General features: G+C 41.8%; 1 protein-coding gene across 1 annotated transcript in view; it reads left to right on the forward strand.

Moving 5' to 3' along the window:
• Positions 1-15,262, forward strand: part of ARFGEF3 (ARFGEF family member 3) — a 187,563-nt gene that overhangs the window by 31,954 nt on the left and 140,347 nt on the right. The window contains exon 5 of the mRNA XM_073627360.1: positions 13,675-13,743. Within this exon, the coding sequence (XP_073483461.1) occupies positions 13,675-13,743 (69 nt within the window). The remainder of the gene's footprint in view (positions 1-13,674; positions 13,744-15,262) is intronic.

A 15,262-nucleotide genomic window follows, 5' to 3' on the forward strand; every position in this document is an offset into this window, starting at 1 on the left:
AGTCATGTAAAAGTGATCAGGCGACTATAAAGCCCAGTGCCCACTGATAAGTATTAAAACAAACTGACAGCTATTACTGCAGCTGTGAGCTTGTTTTAATCCTGTTCTGTTTTGAACGTACCAGACACTTTAAAAGAGGCAAACTAGTTAAGGTATGTCTGTGTCTGAGGTCTGCAGTAGAGAGTATAAATACGTTTTAGGAGGGTAAAGGACAGTAGAATAAGTAGATTTTATAGAAAAATACATGTATTCTTTCAAACTTAACTCATTGTTCCAAGTCTTTATCTATTTCTTGGATTGACATGCTGGTTTAGAAATACACAATCCTAAAAACCAAATAAATTATAGTCCCTTTGCAGTTCCTGGCAGTGCTAGACTTGGGTCACACTTCTGCAGATGGTTCCAGCTGCAGGTCCACACCTGTTCCAGCAGCTGCAACTACTTGCGCAGAAAACGCAGGAGATGTGTGCGGATGCCTTTTAATCCTATTTTAAATTTATATGCACTGGAAATTGCAGCAGCTGCTTCCAGCTCTGGGAACCGCACTGCACTTGCAGTTTCTGTGTGGGCTGCGATTTAAGAAATAGAGCAGGGACCTTTTCACTGTGTTTTCAGGAGGCAGAACAGCCCATTCAAATGCATAGGCTTCCATGCCCCCGAAAAACACAGCATGCAGAGCCGGAGAAGTGTGAACCGGGCCTTAAAGTAAAACTATATTCAAAACTTTCTTCTTCTTTCTTCTTTCTTCTTTCTTCTTTTTCTTCTTTTTCTTCTTTTTCTTCTTTTTCTTCTTTTTCTTCTTTTTCTTCTTTTTTCTTTCTTCTTTCTTCTTTCTTCTTTTTCTTCTTTTTTCTTTCTCTTTTTTTCATTTTGGATTGAGCGAGGGAGGGTCAGATTTTTTTTCATCTTTTTGTCTCCCATTGCAGAGATTTCCTTTCACTTCCTGTCCCAAGGCCAAACAGGAAGTGAAAGGAAATCCCTGCAAATTAAGAGAATTTCTTGGGGACCCCCAGGTCACCAGAACTAGTGCCCCATTGGAAGGTTTCCCCACTATTGCTTTTCTGGGGACAACCCAAAATAAGGGATTTTCTTTTACTTTCACTTCAAAGTTCATGGTAAACAGGACGAATAGAGAGGGGGAATCTCCTTAACTGGGGCACAGATAACAATAAAAACTGACAGGTGTTCTCATCCCTATCCACTCTATCCAAATCAAGGAAAAAAGTTTTGCCTTTAAACTCTATACTTTTAAAAAATGTCTGTCATATATGATAGATGTAGCATTGTGGTCACTAAAGGAGAGGGGACTGAAGAAGAGCTTTCTACTGCCTGCAGCAGGCTTATGACATCATCTGAGCCTCGGGAAAGCCACTTGGCTGGAGTTCATGGACTACTTTTTAGAGGGGAAGTAAACTTCCATCTTTAAGTTTTACCTATAAGTAAGCCTATATTAAGGCTTACCTATAGGTAGTGTAAATATCTCCTAAACATGCACCGTTTAGGAGATATTTACTGTCCTAGCAGCCAGTTACATCACTGGTGCATGAGCTCTGAAGGAACGGCCGCCCATGTAATTTCTTCAGAGCAGTGTGCCATGACTGGCGGCTCCCACACGCATGTGTGGGAGTGTGGCGTTCTCGCAGCTCTGGGCAGTCACAAAGCCGGAACCGCGAACCCGGACGGAAGACCGGGTAGAGATGGATGCCGACTCCAGCAATGACATAGCATTGCTGAAAGGCTTAGTTTTGAGGTAAGTTTCACATAATCTGCTAGTATGCGATGCATACTAGCACTCTATGCCTTTGCCTTGCAAGTGAGGCAAAAAAAAAAAAAAAAAGTGCAGCGGTTTACAACCGCTTTAATGATATAGTCCATGTATATTGTGAAGTCAGGAATCGTATTCATGGAAGCTTGTAAAGTGATCAGACTGCAACATTGTAACTTTTTGTAGCAAATCATAAGGTGAGAGAGCAGGGGCTAATCTACAGTATGTGAGACATTTGTGAACACAGCAAATAACTGCACTGGCACCAGAATTTACATGATGGCATCTTCTCTGAACCAGCATTTATGTCCAGGATGTTGCAGGCAGCCAAGTCTGGATTATTGATGAGATCAACAAACTTTTTCAAATTTACATTCGCTATGAACTTGTGCTTCAGTATTAGCTGCTATAAGCCCATTCAGGGTGTTTTAAGTGCCAACATTCATCAACAACAAATTTGACCTTTATTAATTCTGGCACTCACCATAATGCCCTGTGCAGCCTTTTGATCCGGTTCACATATGTGCGGTGCAGCGGGAGTGTGAATTCACTGGAAATTTAAAGAGTCCTGTGCGTTTTCTATAGCACTGCGGTGCAGTTCAGATGCAAATTCCAGACTACTTCTGTGGGAACGTATCTGAATTGCACATGTTTGATCAGAAAAAAAACAGTGTGCCCCCCCCCAATCTATACCAGGCCCTTTTAGACCTGATATGGATTTTGAGGGGAACCCAATGCAAAAATGGAAAATAAAAAAAATGGTATGAGTGTCTGCCAAAATCCATACGAGACCCTTATTCGAGCTCTGCACCCCAAAGCACCTCCCCACCATTCCTTTATTACAGGATGTATCCAGCGTAATAGTGAGTGAATTCGCCCACATTTCATCAAATTCTTCAGAAAATGGACTGAGTGTAACTTTGCAAACTGCACTGAATTCAGGCCAGGGTTGTGGGGAAGGAAGAGACCCTTGTCCCCACAACCCTGGCCTGAATTCAGTGCAGTTTGCAAAGTTACATTCAGTGCATTTTCTGAAGAATTTGATGAAATGTGGGCGAATTCGCTCATTATTACACTGGATAAATCCTGTAAAGGAATGGTGCTTTTTTCTGATAAGGAAAAGGAAATGAAGATATTGTGTCGAGGAAGTGCTGTGATTTCTGATAGACATGACAAATATCATTACGTGTTGCACTTAGACCTTGCTTAGCATGTATGAAGACTATAAATGATGCTGATGCTAGATCTGCTTTTAAAGAATAACAAAATTATATGTACATGCTTATAGGCTAAATGGAAGATTTTGTTTGCCTGCAGCATATACACATTATTTAACTTCTATAAATGCTCTGCGAACTGGAGAGACTGGAAAATACTGCTTACCTTTCTGATCATATAATTGAGTTTAAACAAATGTCTCCTCTTTGAAAGTCAATAGTTAACGTGTACTTAGGAACCGGAATAACCTGTCAGCTCATCTCCATCTGGTGTGCTAAACCTGGGCTGATGTCCTGTTCAACTGTACAGGATTAGGGTTACTTTCCAGAAAAAAAAAAAAGAGAAACTTGAGTCAGCTAGAACACTGCCTGAGCAATAGTCACTGCAGTCTAGTACTAGAGATTTTTCTATACAAACCGCCAGGTGTATTAAAGTAGATGTAAACCCTAAATGAATGACATTTACAACACTGCATCATAAACCTTTGCCTTTTAAAAAAAAAAAAAATGCCTGTTTTCACTTTTGCCGCATCTCAGTCCTGATCTCCTGCAGCCATGTCCTGTCTACATGCTCTCCTGTGATGACTGTGTGACATTTCTCAGGGAAGTTTTCCTGATGGTGACAACAGTGGAACATGATGGTGTAATGTGTTCTAGCATGGCCCCTCGTGGTCCCCAACGGAAGCCCATGTGACAGGCTGATAATGCAGGAAGCACAGTTAGGAGACAGGGACAAAGCGTTTGTCACTCTTTAACCGGAAGTGCCCGAAAAGGGACCTTCATTGCAGTATAACCAGGTGTTCTTCGAAGAAAAAGTGCATATTTCAAATTGAAAATTAAAACACGTTAAAGCTGATATGAGATTTTAGTGGTTGGGATTACGTATTCTTAAAGTATGCAGGCAATCTGGTGCAAATAGAGGCGATGAGACAGTTCTTTGCTACTTTAGTCCACTTTGCCTGTACAGAGCAAAAGTAATGGGTGTTTAACCACTTAAGCTCCGGACCATTTGGCTGCCTAAAGACCAGACGACTTTTTACAATTTGGCACTGCGCTGCTTTAACTGGTAATTGCGCGGTCATGCAATGTTGTACCCAAACAAAATTTGCATCCTTTTGCTCACACAAATAGAGCTTTCTTTTGATGGTATTTGATTGCCTCTTTGATTTTGATTTGTGCGATATAAACAAAAAAAGACCGAAAATTTTGAAAAAAAAAAATATTTTCTACTTTTTGTTATAAGAAACATCCAATAAACTCATTTTTAGTCATACATTTAGGCCAAAATGTATTCAGCCACATGTCTTTGGTGAAAAAAAAACGTCAATAGGCGTATATTTATTGGTTTGTGCAAAAGTTATAGCATCTACAAACTAGGGTACATTTTCTGGAATTTACATAGCTTTTAGTTTATGACTGCCTATCTCATTGAGGTGCTAAAATGGCGGGGCAGTACAAACCCCCCCCAAATGACCCCATTTTGGAAAGTAGACACCCCATGGAAATTGCTGAGAGGCATGTTGAGCCCATTGAATATTTAATTTTTTTGTCCCAAGTGATTGAATAATGACAAAAAAAAAAAAAATTTTTTTTTTTTTTACAAAAAGTTGTCACTAAATGATATATTGCTCAAACGTGCCATGGGCATATGTGGAATTACACCCCAAAATACATTCTGCTGCTTTTCCTGAGTATTGGGATACCATGTGTGGGACTTTTTGGGAGCCTAGCTGCGTACGGCGCCCCGAAAACCAATCACCGCCTTCAGGATTTCTAAGAGCATACATTTTTTATTTCACTCCTCACTACCTATCACAGTTTTGGAGGCCATAAAATGCCAAGATGGCACAAACCCCCCCAAAGGACCCCATTTTGGAAAGTAGACACCCCAAGCTATTTGCTGAGAGGCATGGTCAGTATTTTGCAGTTCTCATTTGTTTTTGAAAATGAAGAAAGAAAAATTCTTTTTTATTTCTTTTCATTTTTTTCAATTTTAAAAACTTTGTGACAAAAAGCAAGGTCTGCAAAATACTCACTATACCTCTCAGCAAATAGCTTGGGGTATCTACTTTCCAAAATAGGGTCATTTGGGGGGGTTTTGTGCCATCTGGGCATTCCATGGCCTCCAAAACTGTCATAGGCAGTGAGGAGTGAAATAAAAAATTTACACCCTTAGAAAGCCTATTGATGGTGCTTGGTTTTCGGGGTCCCGTACGTGGCTAGGCTCCCAAAAAGTCTCACACGTGGTATCCCCATAGTCAGGAGAAGCAACAGAATGTATTATGGGGTGTAATTTCACATATGCCCATGGCATGTTTGAGCAATATATCATTTAGTGACAACTTTGTGCACAAAAACAAAATTGTCTTTTTCCCGCAACTTGTGTCAAAATATAAAATATTCCATGGGCTCGACATGCCTCTCAGCAAATAGCTTGGGGTGTCTACTTTCCAAAATGGGGTCATTTGGGGGGTTTTGAACTGTCCTGGCATTTTATGCACAACATTTAGAAGCTTATGTCACACATCACCCACTCTTCTAACCACTTGAACACAAAGCCCTTTCTGACACTTTTTGTTTACATGAAAAAATAATTTTTTTTGCAAGAAAATTACTTTGAACCCCCAAACAATATATATTTTTAAAGCAAAGGCCCTACAGATTAAACTGGTGGGCGTTTCTTTTTTTTTTTCACACCGTATTTGCGCAGCGATTTTTCAAACGCATTTTTTTGCGAAAAAACACACTTTTTAAAAAAATTTGAATGCACTAAAACACACTATATTGCCCAAATGTTTGATGAGATAAAAAAGATGATCTTAGGCCAAGTACATGGATACCAAACACGACATGCTTTAAAATTGCGCACAAACGTGCAGCGGCGACAAACTACATACATATTTAAAAGCCTTTACAGGTTACCACTTTAGATTTACAGAGGAGGTCTGCGGCTAAAATTACTGCCCTCGATCTGACCTTCGCGGTGATACCTCACATGCATGGTGCAATTGCTGTTTACATATGAACGCCAGACAGACGCTTGCGTTCACCTTTGCGCGAGAGCAGGGGGGGGCATTAATTGTTTATTTTGCTTTTTTATTTTATTTTTAAACCGTTCCTTTCATTTTTATTTTTTTTTTTAAATCATTTTTATTGTTATCTCAGGGAATATAAATATCACGTGAGATAGCAAAAGTAGTCACAGGTACTCTTTTGAAAAAAATGGGGTATTAGACCCTAGATCTCGCTTCTTCCCTCAAAGCATCTGACCACACCAAGATCGGTGTGATAAAATGCTTTCCCAATTTCCCAGTGGCGCTGTTTACATCCGGCAAAATCTAAGTCATGAAATGCTCGCAGCTTCTGGTTTTTTAGGCCATAGAGATGATTGGAGCCATTCTGGTCTCTGATCGGCTCTATGGTCAGCTGGCGGAACCACTGGCGGTGGGGGGGGGGGACATTCCCTCCCACTGCTTTTAAAAGCAGTCTAGAGGCTAATTAGCTGGCTAGGATTGCTTTTACATGAAAGTCGACCACTGACTGAAAAGAATAATACCAAGATGGCACCTAAACCCGCAGGCATCATTCTGGTATAACCACTCAAAGTCCAGCAACATACCAGTACGTTGCTGGTCCTTGTTGGGCATATATTGTAATTTTTTTTTTTTTTCATGCAGCCTGTGGGCTGAACAAAAAAAAGATTGATCGGTGGGTATGCCCACCATTAGAATACCTCCCTTCATTCACCCACTTCTAATGATGGGCATACATGCACCATTTTGTTTTTAACTGTGGTGGTGAAATCACCTCCTACAGCGCTGGAGTCATGGCTTTATGTATCGTGGGAGCAAACGCTGTTGTTGTCAAGATGCATAAATCAGTGCTGCAGTTGAATGGCCTAAAAAATATAGGCCGCAGCATGGGAGCATCCGCCCCAAAAGTTAGGAGCAAATCACTCCTCCACCCCTGCAGCCCCCATGTTTCGGCATATATGCACTTTTTTTTTTAACTGTGGTGGTGAAATCACCTCCTACAGTGCTGGAGTCACAGCTTTATGTATCGTGGGAGCAAACGCTGTTGCTGTCAAGGTAAATAAATCCGTGCTGCAGCTAAATGGCGTACCGGAAAACAAAAAAATGGTTAACAATAAAACACAGTAAACAGTAATGTATATAAAAATTACATACCTGAAAAGCAAACATAATAAAACATAATAACAAACATTGCAGAATAGAATACAGTAAAAAAGAGCAGAACAAGAGAGAGAGAGAGAGAGAGAGAACAATAAAACGACAACTATTTTTGGTTTTTTTATTTTATATAATTTTTTTGTGTGGTTTTTTTTTTTTTGTAACTTTAGTGGTTGTAACTAACAGTTCCAGGTTTGCATCTCTCAAAATGCGATGGCATCTTGGGAGACCCTGTGAAAGTGTGTCCTAGTCTGTGCAGCGCTGTACCCTACGCTAAAACTCCACTAGTGTATGGTAGCGTTCAAAACATTCACCAATGCAAAGACCAGGATTGTCAGGACAAGGAGGGACAATAATAGTGGGTGTCGCGCCTATATCCGTGCTTGCTACAGACATGACATCTTCTTTGGGGGGCTCGTTTGGTAGGGGTACTCGGGAGGACATACAGAAAATGCCTCTCATGCAGCCGGCTTACTGCATTTGGATTGGGATGGTGAGGTGGAGCACCGTCTGGAAACCGAAGGGCTCTGACGATCTCTTCCTGGAATTTAAGGAAGGATCCAGTCCGTCCTGAGGCTCTGTATAGCACATGAGCGTTCAGCAAAGCCAATTGAAATAAGTATACAGACACTTTTTTGTACCAGCGTCTGGCCTTACGGGTAACTAGGTACGGCGCCAACAACTGGTCGTTGAGGTCCACCCCTCCCATATTTTGGTTATAGTCCTGGACACAGAGGGGTTACTCCACAACACCAGTCGCCGTAGGAATTTGGACCGTCGTGTCTGCATGAAGGGAAGAAAGAACGAAAACATTCTTATTATCTCTCCACTTCACAGAGAGCAAGTTATTACACTTCAAGCAGGTTCTCTCCCCCAGCCTAAGATGGGAATCTACAAGCCGCTGGGGAAAGCTGGGGATTAGATTGCACGGTGCCACATGCGCCAATCTGATGATCAAACAAGTGACTAAAAAGTGGCATGCTCGTGTAATAATTGTCCACATACAAATGGTACCCCTTTCCAAATAAGGGTGACACCAAGTCCCACACAATCTTGCCAGCGCTCCCTATGTAATCTGGGTAGTTCGGCGGCTCTACGTGACTATCTCTTCCCTCGTAAACCATAAAACTACATGTGTAGCCTGTGGCCCTATCACAGAGCTTATACATCTTGACCCCGTATCTGGCACGCTTGCTGGGAAGATACTGTTTGAAAGACAAGCGGCCAGAAAACTTAATCAGGGACTCATCAACGCAGACAACTTGATGGGGAGTAAACAAGTCTAAAAAACGTTGGTTGAAGTGGTTTATGAGGGGCCGAATTTTGTAGAGCTGATCGTATCCAGGGTCTCCACGAGGACGACAGAGTTCATTGTTGTTGAAATGCATGAACCGCAAGATCTGCTCGTATCGTGCCCCGGTTATGGAGGCAGAGAACACGGGCATATGGTAAATTGGGTCTTCACTAAATTGGGTCTTCACTACTGTACCTTCAATTTGCCATTTTGGGCTCTTAATTTACTGATACTGATTTACTGAGACTCACAGGTAAAAAACTCCTAGGCTGTCAGCAACTGTATCAAACGCTACCAAAAAACTGTTGGCGATCGCAGGGCTCAGGCGAACGCTGCAGTTATATGTTTAGTAAGTGATGGTGATCAATCGATACTGCACTTGGGTGGGCTGGGCGAAGGGGCAAAACGCAGGTGCTAGCAAGTATCTGGGCTGATCCCGCTAACACTGCATTTTTGGGAACCCTAAACTGTTGGGGACGCTAGTATAGATCTGATCAGATATCGACCTGTTCAGACACTATACCAGTAAGGGAGGTGTTTGCTGCGTGCGTGGGTGTTAGCGCTACTGGCGCTAATCTGACACTGCCTGGGGCGCCGCAGACCCTATCTGACCCTAAAACCTAACTGATATCACCCGCCGAGTGATCAGCGGGTTAAACCTTTTTTATTGGGTAATAAAGGGCGGGTATAAAAAAACAAACTAACCAGAGTCACCCGTAACACTTATATGGTGATCACTGGTAAAAGGGTTAAATAGGGGGCAATCAGGTTTAAAACCTATATTAGGTAGTATATGGGGGTGACGGTGAACCTAAATAACTAACAGGCTAACTAGCGTCACACGTGAAACTTATACGGCGATCAGAAAAATGATCGATTAGTGACACTGGGGGCGATCAAGGGGTTAAACCTTTATTAGGGGGGTTGGGGGGTACCCTAGACCTAAAGGGGCCTACCACTAACAGCCCTAACACTTATAACAGTCACAAAATGACACCAATGCAGTGATCAGTAAAAAAATAAAAACTGCTATTGGTGTCACTGTGACAGTGGGTGCAGGGGGGTGATTTATGTGCCTATGTGTACTAGTGTTATGCCGCGTACACACGGTCGGACTTTTCGTCTACAAAAGTCCGACAGCCTGTCCGACAGACTTCCGGCGGACTTTCGGCGGACTTGCAGCAGACTTTCTAACGAACGGACTTGCCTACACACGACCACACAAAAGTCCGACGGATTCGTACGTGATGACGTACACCGGACTAAAATAAGGAAGTTCATAGCCAGTAGCCAATAGCTGCCCTAGCATGGGTTTTTGTCCGTCGGACTAGCACACAGACGAGCGGATTTCGGGGTCCGTCGTAGTTACGACGTAAAGATTTGAAGCATGTTTCAAATCTAAAGTCCGTCGGATTTGAGGCTGAAAAAGTCTGCTGAAAGTCCGGAGAAGCCCACACACGATCGGATTACCAGCCAGCTTTAGTCCGTCGGCGTCCGTTGGACTTTTGTAGACGAAAAGTCCGACCGTGTGTACGCGGCATTAGTGTAGTGTTGGTTCAAACTCACATTGATATCTTCTCTCCTTGGGCGCCGGAACGAAAAGGCTGCACGAGGAGAGATGACATCACTTCCTCTGCTTCTGTTTACATTTCAGAAGCAGAAGAAGCTTCCCATTTGTCAGGAGCGATCGGGAGGGGGTGGCCCTGAATCAGTGGCCTCCTCCTCAGGACTGGTCGCTCCTGCAAAGATGCCGACCGCCTCGGGCACCAGAGGGGTGCGATCGCGCCCCCCGCCTGCGGGAGGGGAGTATCGTACGGGTACGTTACTCTGCCTGCCCGTGCCATTCTGCCGACGTATATTGTCATGAGGCAGTCGGCAAGTGGTTAAAGTGTAACTCTAAACACCTGAGTTTTGGATATAGTGGGGAAGGGTAAGGGTAAAACAAAGTAACATTACAGTATAACAGTAAGACATACCATACCTGCAAAGCAAATACAACAAAAACATAGTAAAAAATCATTTTTTAACGCAACCTGTGCCTAAAATATATATATGCCAAAGCATGGGGGCATCCTCCCATAAAAGTTAGGAGCAAATCGCTCCTCCACCCCTGCTGCCCCCATGCTTCAGCATATATGCTCTTCTTTTTTTCTTTTTTTTTTTTTTTTTAACTGTGGTGGTGAAATCACCTCCTACAGCGCTGGAGTCACGGCTTTATGTATCGTGGGAGCAAACGCTGTAGCTGTCAAGATAAATAAATCCGCGCTGCAGCTGAATGGCGTACCTGAAAACAAAAAAATGGTTAACAATAAAACACAGTAAACAGTAAAGTATAAAAAAAACACATACCTGAAAAGCAAACATGATAAAACATAATAACAATAAAACATTGCAGAATAGAATGCAGTTAAAAAGAGCGGAACAATAGAGAGGGAATAGAGAGAGAACAATAAAACGAGAACTATTTTTTTTTTTTTGTTTTTTTGGTGTGTTTTTTTTTTTTTTTTGTAACTGTAACGGTTGTAACTGTAACTGTTCCAGGTTCCGGTCTCTCAAAATGCGAAGGCATCTTGGGAGACCCTGTGAAAGTGTGTCCTAGTCTGTGCAGTGCTGTACCCTACGCTAAGACACCAATGCAGTGATCAGTAAAAAAATAAAAACTGCTATTGGTTTCACTGTGACAGGGGGTGCAAGGGGGGGGGGGGGGTGATCGGGGGGAATCACATGCAATGTCTGTGTATGCAATAGTGTGACCCCAGGCTGAATGTGATTGCTTAATTCTGAACACAGCTACATCCCCACTTATGCAACCACATTATTTTGTTTTTTTATTTTTACTTCCCCCCTAAAAGATTTCAGTTTGTTTTTCAACTAAGTTGTACAGTTTATGGCCTCTTTCACACGGGGCAGATCAGTCATGATCCGCCCCGTGAACATCCGCTTGCTCAGCGGGGATAGCTCCGCCGATCCCCGCTGAGCAGGAAGATGACAGGTGCATCGCTGCACACTGTGCAGCGACGGACCTGTCAGAGCGCCGCTCTCCCCTATGGGGGGATCGGATGATGACGGTCCGTAGTGTCCGTCGTCATCCGATCCGATCCGAAAACGGAGGAAAAAGTAGGTTTTTCCTCCGTTACACTTTTCGGATCGGAGCGGGTCGGATGTCAGCGGACATGTCACCGCTGACATCCGATGCTCCATAGGGATGACTGTATGTCCGTTTTTCATCCGAAAACGGATGGATGAAAAACGGACATACAGATCATCCGTGTGAAAGAGGCCAAAAGGTCACATTAAACGTGGAAAAAGTTCTGAACTGATATATCTTTGTCTCATTTTTTTTACATAACAGAAACCCAACATTTTAACAGAGGTTGTAGACTTTTTTTTTTTTTTATATCCATTGTATATTGATTTATGTGAATGAATTATAGCAATGAACACTTCTCTGTTTAGTATCACACTAGGCTGGCTATACACTGGTAGATTTTGAAACGAATGTTCATACAAATAATAATAGGAACGGTCGTATGAAAATTCTTTGTGCATTCAATGACTGGACGAATGTCAATCAAAAGTACTTCAAAATTTTGTTTGCTTTTAACATTTGATTTTCGAATGTACAGTGCGTTCAAAAAGTATTCATACCCCTTAACAATTTCAAAATGTTTTTTCTTAGTGAAAGGGGGCAACCACCGGAGTTTTTCATTTCAGACTTATTTTTAACAGAAAACGGAGCTTATAAGGTGAAATACAGTATTTAGAAATCCGACGGACTGTTTAGATGTTGAATTTTAAAAGCAGCGGCAAACCTGCTGATCTCACAGGTTTGCTACTGTGACAGAACACCTCTGCTTTTATAATTCAACATGTAAACAGTCCGATGGATATCCAGATACTGTATTTCACTATATATGCTCCGTTTCCAGTTAAAAATAACTGTGAAATGCAAAACTCCGGTTGGTGTAACAAGATGCCCCCCTTCTCAGTGTATCGTTTCTGTGGAGGAGTGCAGGGTGTAGCAAGATGGCGGATGGAACGTCACTTCCGTTACCAATTCTGACGGGTCGCCTAATCTGACGTAACACCAGCTCTGTCGGATATTGTGACGTTGACTGTCCAGACATTTTATATATATTTTATATATATATATATATATATATATATATATATATATATATATATATATATATATATATATATATATATATATATATATATATATAATTCTCTTTTGTCTTGATTTTAATATTGTTCCCTAGAACCTGAATACTTTTTATTTAAATCCTTTTATGTATAACATGTTTTTGGAATGATAAAATTTCCTGGCCCTTAAAACAATTTTTTATATGGATCCTGAAGCTTCAGAAATTAACGTGACTTATTCTTTGGAATATCGGGGTCTAGTCCAGAACATGGCGCATTACAGAGGGGAAATTTCAGATTCAATGAGTCATCTGATATTCAACTCCAACCTCACAAATGATTCTTTGGCTAAATGAGCTACAAAGAAGGCATAAAGTGCAACTTCATGTTGATGCCATCCGCTGCTTAGCCCCCACCTACATCACTAGCCTAGTCTCAAAATACCAACCTAATTGTTCTTCATTTCTCCTAAGACCTCCTTCTCTCTAGCTCCCTCTTCACCTCCTCCCATACTCGCCTCCAGGCCTTTTCCAGAGCCTCTCCCATCTTATGGCACTCCCTACCCCAATCTGTCTGATTTATCTCCTACTCTGCTTTTAGACGATCCGTGAAAACCCTCCTCTTCAGAGAAACTTATTCCACCCCACCTAACAACTGTACTTTGATCTTCTCCATCAGCTCAGCCCCCACAGCTATTACCTTTTGTATCATTTGACCCTCCCTTCTAGATTGTAAGCTCTAACGAGCAGGGCCATCTGATGCCTCCTGTATTGTATTGTAACTGTACTGTCTGCCCTCATGTTGTAAAGCGCTGCGCAAGCTGTTGGTGCTATATAAATCCTGTATAATAATAATGCCCATGGATTGGGAGTGGGATGTCAAATTTCAACACTTTCAGTTGACATATATGAGGGATGTTTTATGCACTCCAAATTTTCACAGTTCTGTTAACATTGTTGTTGTCTGCATATCCTTTAGTTCAAAATTGGGTAGAGTGAAAGCCCAAGGATCATTATTTTTGGCAAAGTGTTTACTTTTTTTTTTTGTCCTACTCACTTGCAGGTCCTTCTGTGCATAACATATACATCAACATTTGATCTGAATGGGAGCTCGGTCCTGAAGATTGCTGAGGTATGTCTTAGGTATAAGCATGTCGTTTCAGTCAGAATGCAAGTGTTGTCTTTAGTTTGTACCTTCATCTGCTCTAATAATGCTTTGATATAAACTCCTAAAGTGGAACTTCTGACAAAAACTTTTTTTTTCTTTGGGCCCGAGCAGGGGTCTCCAAACTATGGCCCTCCAGTTGTTCAGGAACTACAATTCCCATCATGCCTAGTCATGTCTGTGAATTTCAGTGTTTTATAATGCCCCATGGGATGTGTAGTTCTGCAACAGCTGGAGGGCCGTCGTTTGGAGATCCCTGGGCTACAGTCTGGAAAGTTGAAAATGGATATCTATGGCTTTTTTTTTTTTTTGCAGATTAAGACGGCAAGAAATTTTGCCAGGTTTTTTTGTTATTTGATGTCTTTGTCCCCACTGGGAAGATTTCCTTTCCTGAAGACAGTGGTCATGAAAGCAGGACGTGGGGGATGTATGAGGTCACAGGCAGTAGTAAACACCTGATCTAAGCCTTGCTTATGCAATCCATTAAAACATTTTTTTGCCCGGAGTTCTGCTTTAATCCTCTTGCAATTAACCCAGCACTCATCTGTATGTATTGCTGATCAATTCTACTATAGGAGGCCATAGAAATAAGAATTCATTTTAAATACAAGTTGCTTTTTAAATCGGTATTAAACTCAAAACCAAAAATGTAATTTGTCGCAGCTTACCACTCATTCGACGTGGTGGCTGCATTCATTTTTCCTTCTTTTAGGCTTATTTTCTTCTGTTTTCACCTGGCAGTAACATACCTCCTGTATTAGAGTGCCCCCATTATTGATGAAGAAGGCAGCACAGTGGTGTAGTAGGTAGCGGGTAGCACTCTCGCCTAGCTGTAAAAAAGGGTTGCTGGTTTGAATCCCAACCGCGACACTACCTGCCTGGAGTTTGCATGTTCTCCCTGTGCCTGTGTGGGTTTCCTCCGGGTACTCCGGTTTCCTCCCACATTCCAAAGACATGCTGGTAGGTTAATTGGCTTCTGTCCAAAATTGGCCCTAGTATATGAAGGGTAGGGACCGGATGTGAGTGTGCGCTGTATGTGTGGAGCTCTGCCTAAATTGATGGCGCTATATGGGTACCTTTAAAAAAATAATAATTTAATAGATGAGCATCTTAATGAGACACAATGTACAGGGATAGGGACAATTGTGAACACACACCCACACTCACTCAGGTTGAACTAGATGGACTGGTGTCTTTATTCAACCTTACTAACTATGTAACTATGTAAGAAGCACAGCAGGCAGATTTGGACAGCAGTGTTGTCAGTCAGGGAGGAGGGGAGTGTTAGACATACTAGCAGATTTAGATACAATAACAAGTTGAAGCTGAACTCCAGTTAGCACTTTATAAGCAGTTACAGCAAACAGGTTTTTTTTTTTTATTAACTTTTTTTGGGATAAAGGTTTTACACAAATAAAAGCTCTCTTGCCAGTGTTGAATGGTTTGTCTCATCTCTGTAACTGATGCATATGCAAGAGCTTTTTTT

The sequence above is a fragment of the Aquarana catesbeiana genome, linkage group LG04 (genome assembly GCF_042186555.1).
Source record: "Aquarana catesbeiana isolate 2022-GZ linkage group LG04, ASM4218655v1, whole genome shotgun sequence".
Taxonomy (NCBI): Eukaryota; Metazoa; Chordata; class Amphibia; order Anura; family Ranidae; genus Aquarana; species Aquarana catesbeiana.